This window comes from Setaria italica, chromosome IX (genome assembly GCF_000263155.2).
Source record: "Setaria italica strain Yugu1 chromosome IX, Setaria_italica_v2.0, whole genome shotgun sequence".
NCBI classification, from domain to species: Eukaryota; Viridiplantae; Streptophyta; class Magnoliopsida; order Poales; family Poaceae; genus Setaria; species Setaria italica.
In genome coordinates, this window is record NC_028458.1 from 24,639,890 (window position 1) to 24,650,746 (window position 10,857).

The following is a 10,857-nucleotide window of genomic DNA, read 5'->3' on the forward strand; positions in this document are numbered from 1 at the left end:
TCCCTTAAGAGCCGGTGCCCAACCTCAAATCCCGAAACTCTAATTCCAACCCCAAAACATAATTTGAATTAGAGCTCGCTAAAGGAGATGAGGTGCTCGCCGGAGAAGGAGGAGGGCGTCGCGTGGAAGAGATATATGCATTTGCTACTTTCTTCTCTCTATTTGTTACTTCTCCCTGTTTTTTCCTACTTTTTTGGCATTCGAAATCCCCTCTTGTTCCTCACATGGTACCAATTGGGAGGGCTCTCGAGTTAAATCAAAATTGAGAGCTCTCCCTCGATTTAGATTTTTGGAAAGATTTAACTTAGAATAAAGATAACTAGCTATATATATAGGCTAGAGCGAGCACATTCCGTGCTTTCTCCTCCATTGCGCTTGATCAACCCACCAAACCCCAGGACTTTCTATCAACGCATTGATGAAACTTGAAAGGTATAAGGCATCGACATCGACTGTGAATAAAAGCACCACCCACTGACTAGAATTCTTCTTGCGGGCCCCACTCTATGTGGCCAAGTAAACAAACCATTTCTGGGAAAAAGAAAAAGCACGCAGAGGAGAGAGAGACATCGGTCCTACGGCCCCGTGCTCCTTCCCCTCTCCTCTATCTTCCAGTCTTCGTCATCCCAACCCCCTCCCTCACCAGTCACCAGCGAATCTCCCAAACCCCGGCTCCTCCGATTCCCAATCCCGCCCCGGCCCCGGCGAGATCAGATGCCGGCGCGCCGCTGCTGACCGAGTCGAGCGGAAGCGGAGGCGATGCGGGCGAGCCGGCCGGCGGTGCACCCGGTGGAGGCGCCGCCGCCGGCGCCGGCCGCGGCGGCGCAGGCGCAGGGGCAGGGGCAGGGGCAGGGGGAGGGCATCGCGCACCCGCGCGGGGTGCGGATGAAGGATCCGCCGGGGGCGCCGGGGACGCCCGCGGGGCTGGGTCTACGCCTCGCGCAGGCCTTCTTCGCCGCCGCCGCACTCGCCGTCATGGCGTCCACCAACGACTTCCCGTCCGTCTCCGCCTTCAGGTCCGACGCATCCCTTTTCTTTTGGATCCCCTCTCGACTCCCGTCTCGGGGAACGTGATCGACTTCTTCGGTTTCTTTGTACGGCGGGATTAGAAATGCTAGCAATCTCCCATGTTTCTTAGCTTGCGAGATTTCTCGAGCCTTGCGCTTCAGCTTTCAGCAATGTAGTCGTGTTGATATTTGCGTTATATTGAAGCTATCTTGTGCAAGGGGCTGGGCGATGGCGTGATGTGTTTGATTGAATTGTATGCCGAGCTTACGTGTGTTGACTAGGAAAGCTCAAGAAACTTTATTTTATCAAGGAAAGGTAAATTTTGACAAGTGGCGCTATTCTGGAATCTTGTACCCGTGGCCTTCCCTAGATTTACCTCCGGCTAACTACGTGAAGAGATGTAACGAACGAAGAATTTTCTCAGTAAACTCACATTGAATCAGTCTTGAAACTGTGATGGACTACTGCTATGATTACAACCAGAATCCGATCACGTTGTGTGTCTATGAATGTGTCGCTTTTTGGAATAACTTAGTCATGTTTTCTTTAGTTCGAACAGAAGAGTAGGGCATCGCCATCTTATTTACATATAAAAGATTACAAGACTAATAAAAACAATGAGGAATTGCAGTAATCTTGCATGTTTCTTGACCTGGGAGAGTTCTCAAGTCTTAGTTTTCAACTCTGAATAGATTAGTTGTGTTATTTACAGTATATTAATGTTATCCTGTGCAACGGTTTGTGCGATGACATGATGTTTTTGATTGAACTATATCCAGAGTTTACGCTTGTGATAACTAGGATAACACTTCAGAATCTCTGTTTAATCAGAAAAGGAAACTAGTTTCCTCAAATCTTTGTACCATGGCCTTGGTTACTTACAAACTGCATGATCTGATTTTGAGAGTGATAAATTTGCCCAGTAAGCTAGCTTTCGATCTGTCTTTAAACTTTGTGTACTATTTAGTTCAGATTATAACTGGGTGGTGTGTCTATGAATGTTCATAGCACTCATTCATTTAGCATAGTTTCTTTGCTTTGAAAAGCACAATGAGTTTGGCAACATCTTATTTCTATTCACAAGACTAATAGAGCAATGAGGAGTTCTTGTATCCCTCAAAAGCCTTACCCTGTAACTCCATAAGCAATTACAGGGTCATGTTTTCGCAGGGATGACACCATTGCTGTTGTAGCATTATGTTTTCGCAGGGATGAAACCATTGTTGTTATAGTATTACTATTACAGTTTCAATTCTAATATTGATGCTAGACAAAATCTGGGTATTACTATTTGTCTATGTTCCTGTCTTGGGCATCCCCTTGATTTGTTTCTGTATGAAAGAGGTAGCAGAAATGTGAAGAGCTTCAAGCCTCATGAAGAGGCCTTTGTTTTTGGAATGTTTTCTATAAAATGATCATTGTACTTGCCTAATCTTCCGAAATGAAATTTCCAGTAATTCTTGCAATACTTCAAATCCAATTAAGTCTTTGTTGTGGATATCTTCACTGATTAGCTCTAATCTTGCTTAACATAAACAAGCATGTGAAAATAGAATATAATTTGTGCATGCTTATTTTTCTAGGCATTCAGAAGATAATTTGTGCACTATCTATGTAGTCATTCAGTTAAACCCTTTTCTGTTGGAAAAATTGGTTCTACGACACTGAAAAACACCGTTTTATTAATATACCATTGAATCGACCTGGTGCACTTTAATACCACTGAAAGATCAAGCATTAAGAAATCTACGACTCCGTGACCTTTTCCATCCAACCAGTCATCTTATCCGTTGAATGTTTGTCTCCTCGCTGGTGCCGCCTTCCTGTCCGCTGGATGCCTACATAGGGTTTGCTTTGCGTGCCACTGCCAGAGGCCAAATCAAACGACAGGCCACCAAAATCAAGCTACAGATCAACCAGATTGAGCACCCCAGTAGCATTTGGATCTTTTGTGTTCAGATTTTGGTCGATGGCAAGCAATAGCTATGTTGTTGCTCAGGACTGGCGGAGCTTTACTGGGGCGCCAGTGGGGAGAAGCTTCATTGGACTTGGGACGCTGCCGTGCTGCAGTTCATCTCCGCTAGAAGCCACCATGCCGTTGCCTTTCCTCCGCCCGAACCCACCGTGCCGTATCCTTCCTTCGCCCAAAGCCACCGCCCCGCAGAAAGCCTCCGCTTGAAGCCACTGTGCTGCAGTACGCCTCGCCTGAAGCCGCCATGCACCAAATCACCTCCTTGTCGCAGTTTTTGAACCAAGCTCATGATTTGGGAGCAGGGGAGAGAAGGATAGCTGGAAGAGATGCTTGGACGCTTGAGATTCGTGATGAAGACGGCACATGGCAGGATGATGGAGATGAGACAAGCACAGGATAGCCGGAAGAGATGCTTGGATGCTTGAGATTCGCGATGAAGACAAGCATGGATGGAATATTCAGTGATAAATTTCTTAACAGCTTGATCTTTCGGTGGTATTAAAGTGTACCGAGCCAATTCAATGATATATTTCTAAAACTGTATTCTTGCGGTGTCATGAAACCAAGTTTTTCTCTTCTGTTTGTTGAACTGCCTTGTGTTTCTAATGAAAATTATTTATACTGCGCTCAAGCTTGAACTGTCACTAAAGTTGATTGTTCACTTCACCCTCTAAATAGAGCCCTAAGAGCATCTCCAGCAGATTACTCATATCCATCCCCAATACCAAAAACCTGTCATTTTAGTAATGGATGAGCTCCAGCAGACTACCAAGCCAATCACCTATACCACATTTTTTTTTGGTGGTTACCATAAACTCTATATCTCTACCCACATGTAGGTGAATGCTATCCTCTACCCTATCAACAGTTACTGTTGACACCAGAATGCCAGACATTTGACAAGGAGAAGAGAGAGGAAGAACAGAGAGAAAGGAGGAAGAGCTGGACGGCGGTGGACTGTGACCCACCGCCCAACCCTTGCTTCGCCACCAGCTTCGATGGGGGCTCAATCAGCACGGCAAAGGAGATGGGAGTGAGCTCTGTGCCACCACTGCCCCTACCCCCGTCGCCAGCCGCAGATCCGCCCCACCGCTGGCTGCAGCTCGGTGCCCAGCCATGCGCAGAGAGAGAGAGAGAGAGAGAGAGAGAGAGAGAGGATGAAGAAGCGGGGACCAGACCAGGGAGGGATAAATGGTGAGGCACTGACGGCTGGGGTCCATATATTGGGGATTAGTTGTTTTGGTAACCTGCTGCAGCACTTGCTGCTAAAAAGGGAAAAAAGTTATTGGTGAGGGAGAGAATGTATTGGTGATGGGATATAAGTAAGCTGCTGGATGTGCTCTAAAGTAGATTCCAATGCACAGCCACATGCCATAAACTACTCCATTTTTAGATTGATGTGGCATCCCACTATCCTGGCTAGCAGATTAGCTTATGAATTGAAGTGGCTTGTGATGATTCAAGTTTTCAGGAGCGGAGAGGTTTTATTTTGTGAGTGGTGAGCATGGGAGGTGTACTAACTAGGTAAATTTAAGGGATATCATCTGCCAGCATGACAGTACCACCTTAGAATAAATACCTCCAGTAAAAAAATATGTGACATTTTGGGCATTGACAGTCTCCAAAACACAACTTTTACTAATACTTCTTTTTTAATATGTTTATAAAACATAACAAAAATATAATATTAGTTTTATGGAACTACTTGTCAAGGAAAATTTAATTATCATTTTCAAATATTAAAACTCAACACACTAATAGAAATGTAACCAAATATCAAAATGATTTGTTTGTGACGGGGTGGAGTATTTGTTAACAGCTTTGTTTGCACATGTTTTGATGGTCCAGGCTTGGTTCTCACTTTCCGATGTGTGTGTAGGCTTCTAGTTGATCTTCTATAGTTTAAATCTTCAGTATGCAATTTGGGAATTAAGACTGTGGAAAAGTTGGTGACACCACACCAGCCAGTCTCTGGTTCTGGCCTTGATTTGAGTACATGAGCTGGTCGAGGGTGCTATTCAATTTATGCAATGGTTTTGGGTGAAGGGATGGGTCTTTGCGAGTTGAGTGGCAATACTGACTTTTTCCTTTTGTTACTGAATAATTTATATGTATTTGTGTATTTACTCAGCTACAAGATGAACTGATGGTTTTCTTTTGACCAGCTACCTTGTCGCCGCAGCCATTTTGCAGTGCTTGTGGAGCCTTTCGCTAGCCTTCGTCGACATTTATGCACTTCTTGTCAAGCGATCTTTAAGGAATGCTCGAGCTGTATGTATATTTACTATCGGAGATGGGGTGAGTCATTTATTTTCAGTCTACTCTGTAAAATATCAGTCTTATCATTTGTTGAACATTGAAACGGTGTAGACATATCAACAAAAGAAAAAAAAAATTGTGATGGTCATGTGCATTTGTTTCTTTACATGTAAAAGAAACTATATTTTTTGTGTACTGTCTAGTTAATGACCCTTTATATTTGTTTGTAGATCACAGGTACACTAACCCTGGGCGCAGCATGTGCGTCAGCAGGAATCACTGTTCTCATTGGTAATGATCTCAACATATGTGCAGAGAATCACTGTGCAAGTTTCGAGACTGCCACGGCGATGGCTTTCATAAGCTGGTTTGCGCTCGCGCCATCCTGTATCTTGAATTTCTGGTCCATGGCCTCCAGATGAGAAATATAGGAGGTTAGAACATAATTTTTGGTGGTTGCTGCACCAGATCGCAGCTTGTGGCAGCTACAGCAGTGTGGTGCAGCGAATTGTAATACAACCAAAAATTGATGAATGGCTGTGGAATGTAGCTTGTGATCGAATTGTCTGTACAAAATAGGGAGTGTCTTTTTTCAGATTGAAAAGGGTTGTTCTGAAGCTCTAAAGTTCTTCCTTTTATGTCAACATGTTCCTCCTGTGAGGCTTGTATTGTAAGCTGGCATGATGCATATATGGCTCGAGATGATGGTTTCTATGAGGCTTGTTGTAAGCTTGCTGATGCATATATGTCTCGAGATGATGGTGTCTTATTTCCTGTTTTGTCGATTATGCGCTTTTTTTGCCTTTCGTATTAGGAATTTAGTATCTGTACAATTTTTACAGGGCATATAGGTTGCATTTTTTTTTCTCCTGGCAAGATATGTTGCGTGATACTTGTTTCTGTAATGGAAAAGTGCATCCGAGGAAAGATCTTAAGTACTTTCCCCGTATTACTTACCAGCATCCATGATTTGGATCTAGTTTTCAGACCGACTGGAATGCTGAAATTGATAGCTTCGTGAGACCAAACTATTAGGTCCTGTTTGGGAGCATTGTAAAATTTTGCATCTGTAAGTTGTGGGTGCACAAAAATCCATCAAAGAAATGCCCTTGCGTTTCAAAAAAGAAAAAAAAAAGAAATGCTCCGTTGCTTTGGATCTGTTAGCTTGATTGTGTAGCAAATTGAGCTTATCTTAGCGATCGTCCTTCACCGCCTTGAGAGAGTTTCGTTTCAGTATATGATCAGATGGCATTTCCAGGTGATAGCATGCGCATCTCAAATCAATTATTGAAAAACATCTCAAATCAATTATGTATGCACTCTTTTTCAGAAGGTTTTCTGCCTGCCGTCACATAATTTGGGAAGGCACGAAACCAGCCTTATTCTTGGGAACGTACGTGGTCGAAACAATCATCCCCGTGCAATGTTGGAAACTATGAATCAAAACCACAATATACTAATTCAATGGATAGGTCAGAGGTGGGATTATTTTACAGTTAAGACCCCCTCTCCACCGGCCACTTTTCCGAATCCCCCTGAAGTCAAACGTCCGTTTCTCCCTGCCCTTCTGCCCTTCCATCGCGACTCCCGTGTCCTGCCCCCGCCACGCCCGTGCGCCACTGGCAATTTGCCCGACGCCAGTGTCCCGCCGCCGCCCGTGGCCCTCCGTTGCCTGTGGCTCAACGGCGACGAGAAGAAGTGCAATGTCAAGGAGAGCCACGACTACTCCATCTTCACGCGATGGAGGGCGCCGCCCCTAGACCTCGCGCCTCCTGGCTGTAACGCCCGTAAAATTTACCAACTCAAATCACTCGCTAAAAATTCATTTCAAAATTTTTCCGACCGTTGAGCTCCCGAGAAATCTTTTCCTTCCCGGCGACCACGCCGTCCCAGCACCCGACGTCATCAGCCGTCTTTTTCCGTTCCCCGCAAATTTCACCGCGTGCCCGTCAAATCCATCACGCATGCCGATCAATTCCGCAACTTCGCCGATTTTCTCCTCCCTTTGTCCTTCTCCTTTCCCCCTCCTTTTTCTTTTTCTTCTTTTCCTTTCCCCTTCTTCCATCTTTCTTCTCTCCGCCTTCTTCCTCCTTTTCCCTCTCTCCTTCCTTTTCTCCCTGGCGCTCCCTCTCTGGCACCGCCCGCCTGGCGCCGCTCGACCCATGCGCCTGGCCGCCCCGCACGCTCGATCCCGCACTGACCCACACCCGCCTCCTGCCGCGACGCGCCCGGCCACCCGTGCCACGCCACCCCGCGCGCCCGCGCCGCGCCCAGCCACCCGCGCCACGCCGCCCGCACGCGCCTGACTGCATGCATCGCATCGCCGGTCGCTAGTCGCCGCCGTCCCGCTGCACGTCACGCCGGCCATCACCTCGATGGACTCGCTGTGCTCCTCGTCGACCGAGCCGGCCCCCACCACGCCATTCACGAAGACCTCCACTCCGGCACGCCACCGGCCGGGAATCTCGGCACCATTGGAAGCCGCCGGCCATCGAGCTTCTTCCGCCATCTATAAAAAGGGGGTCGAGCCCCTGCTGCCTCCACACCACCACCGGCGCCGCTCCCCCACCGCTCGCCGCCCTATTTCCCACCGTCCCACGCGCCGCCGCCAGGAGTCCGCCCGCCGCCTCCTTGCCCACCGCCGGCCCCCTAGCTCCGGCCACCATTCGCCCGAGGTGACGCCTCAAATGGAACCCCCTCTACCTTCCCCACCACACGGCCCGCCACCGGTGAGGCCCAACCGGATGGCCCCCCCACCGAGTTCCTCCCCCTCCTCCATCTTCCTGTCACGGTCCAAGGAAGAAGAAAGGATAAATCCCCTCCCATTTCGATCTAACCCCCTAGTTTCTCCTAATTGCAAACCGGCCTTCCCACCTCTCTTAGAGAAGTTTCGCGGATACACCCTTCCACCTTTCAGAAATAATTACAAATAGGTCCCTGGTTCTTGCAGTTTAGTCCTAAAACCTTGTTTTAAGCCCTAACACCCCTTTAACTTGTCATTTCATGCTCCAAACTTCCTCCAATTGATCCCAAATTCGACCACGGCCTCCTCCCATATACTTCCGTTGAGGCATATTCAAATTTCATGAAAATACTCATCCCACCTATTTTCCGTTCGCATTCTCTGTTCGGAGCTCAACGAGTAAAATCTTATTTTCTTTTTATTTATTATGTGCTCTTTTGTGTGTGCCGTAGATCGCGGAGTACCTGAGGAGGAGCACGAGGAGGAGTTCGACCGCGAGCTCGAGCCTGAGGACCAGTACCGCGAGCAGGAGCTTCCGGAGGGCTTTGAGAACGGCAAGTACAATCTCATCCTTTGATGCATATTTATTCCTAGTTTGTCAAAACACAACCTATTGGCCTATTTTACAAAAGTGCATATTGTTTTATTGCAAGACATGGTTGGATAGCCACCCTTGATTTGTTATGAATATTACTTGTTGTCCCATACTTATCTCTAAATATGACTTGCTGTATTTGGATGATAATTACTGCTAGAATGCTTAGGACCTTGTTACTCAAATTCAATCATGACTACAATGGTTTATTTAGAGAATAAATGTGTGAGTATTTTCGAATGAGAAAATGGGTTTTCGGGTATAAAGGAAAGAAAGGCTTAGATGAGATGGATGGGTGTTTCTTGTGTGAAATGCCAGAATGTTGAGCTCGTACCTTAATGGTTGAGCAAGGTTGGGAGTTATCCATCTTGTCATGGTTAAGGACCGAGTTGATGTGTCATCTTGCCTAATTCAATCATCGTGCAACCACTCGACCGTTGTGTGGGCAACGGCTTAGCATAAATCCCACTAGCTAAACTGTTAGTCTTCGGGTGAGCTGGTGAGCAACGGGAGCCATGGAAAAGGAGTAAGATCTTTGTGACTTAGGTCCCAGTAAAGACCTTGTTGGTAGGTCATTAACCCCATGGTTACTTCCATGTGGACTAATCAGTTATAGCTAAGGTGGGTAATGGCTTTGTTAGGATCTGCACCAGCGCTAAGGTGATCGTGCTGCGGTACCCTACTTGTGGGAAAAGTGTACAACCTCTGCAGAGTTAAAACCTATCCGGGTAGCCGTGTCCAAGGCATTGGACGAGTTACGGCTTGGTCATATAACTAGCATTTGGAGATGGATGGTTTTTATAGCGTGTGGTGGATTTTGGAAGTGTCCAGCAGTTGTGCCGTGGGCTATGGCGGACGGGGAGTCTGGTAGCGATAAAACTTGGATCCTTTGTGTAGGATCAACCCCACTCAATGTTCGGTTACTAAAGAAAATGCTTTGCAAAAACTCTTTTGAAAATGAACCATTGCATGTGTGGAAAATCTAGCTTTATTGCAAATGAACCTTAACCTCATCCTTGTTATATCTTGTGCATACTCCTGCTGTATCCCCCTCCGTGGATGGGGTTGGACTTGTTGAGTACTTTTGTACTCACCCCTGTTTTGTTGCTTCAGAGGAGGACCCGGACTACGTCGCCGAGGATCTCGAGTAGGAGGTCGTGTCTGTACCCAACGCTGCCTGTGGTGTTGGCCTTTTGCAGGATGCTTCCGCTGACGCTTAGTTCCGATTGTAGCCCGGAGTCCGACTGGACTGCAACTTGGATTTGTATCGTTATCGGTTTAGTTTTACTTTGGGTGTGGCTTGCCCGCCGGCTCCTTCGGGAGTTGTACGGTTTCTGAACTATCTGTTGAATAAATGTGTTATCAGCCTCCTAGGACTGATATTTGTATCACATTTATCTCTACTTAAGTGGGGACGCTTCACTAGCCATGGAGGGCGCCGAGCCTGGACCTCCCCTCCCCCATGGCCCTGGAGCTCGGCCCGCCAACCATGGAGGGCGCCGCGTTTGGACCTCGCCACCACCGGCCATGGAGGCGCCGTCCCAGGACCTCGCTCCCCAGCCATGGAGCGTGCCGCGCTCGGACCTCGCCTACCCCGGGTGCGAGGAGCTCACCCCGCTAGCCATAGGCACCGGGCGTGACGCCCCGGGAGCTCGACCCCGCCAGCGGTCGTGGCCGCGGGAGAGCGCGCCGCCCCCTAGGACAGGCTCCCTTGCCGGAGGCCATGGGGAGCTGGCCCCTTGCACGGAGCTCAAGCTCGTCGGCGGCCACGCTGGCCCCACGGTCAAGCCCGGCCAACGCTTCCCTCGCACGCTCACGTGAAGACAGAGTAGGGCGGCGAGCCATGGGCGGGCGGCAGGACACTGGCGCTAGGCAAATCGCTAGGGGCGCAATGGCGTGGCGGCGGCGGGACAAGGTGATAGAGGCGGAGTGCCCGATCTTTCGGTGAGTGGAGATAATTTCGATTTGGTGGAAGTAGACCCTCACGATCCGACTACGACGAGCGAACCCGAAGCGCGAATGCAATCGCTGAACCAACTCCCGATGGTTACCAACCTCGCCAGTGCGAGATCAGCCTAATCACGAAGATCGTTTCCTGCACGCAATCGAAAAAACGAACAAGAAAAAGACGCGAGCAATCTCAATATCACTCGAAGGTGGAGTTCTGAATCACACGAGGACAGCGCGTATTTGCGCGTGTTCGAGAGTAGCTAAAGCTATATGTAAAACAAAACTCAAGTTGTAAACAAAAGGGACTTCGACTAAATAAAGGGGGCGCAG

At 48.0% G+C, this 10,857-nt stretch overlaps 2 protein-coding genes across 2 annotated transcripts; both read left to right on the forward strand.

The window, feature by feature from the left end:
- The first annotated feature begins 535 nt into the window (after window positions 1–535).
- On the forward strand, window positions 536–5,993 carry LOC101755127 (CASP-like protein 5A3). The gene is made up of 3 exons (XM_004983216.4): window positions 536–1,016; window positions 5,146–5,278; window positions 5,470–5,993. Exons 1-3 carry the CDS (start codon window positions 760–762, stop codon window positions 5,659–5,661), a joined length of 582 nt encoding a protein of 193 aa, XP_004983273.1. The 5' UTR covers window positions 536–759; the 3' UTR covers window positions 5,662–5,993.
- A 4,012-nt stretch (window positions 5,994–10,005) lies between these two features.
- Window positions 10,006–10,398, forward strand: LOC105915144 (cell death-inducing p53-target protein 1-like). The gene has a single exon (XM_012849023.1). It carries the CDS (start codon window positions 10,006–10,008, stop codon window positions 10,396–10,398), a length of 393 nt encoding a protein of 130 aa, XP_012704477.1.
- Window positions 10,399–10,857: the final 459 nt, after the last annotated feature.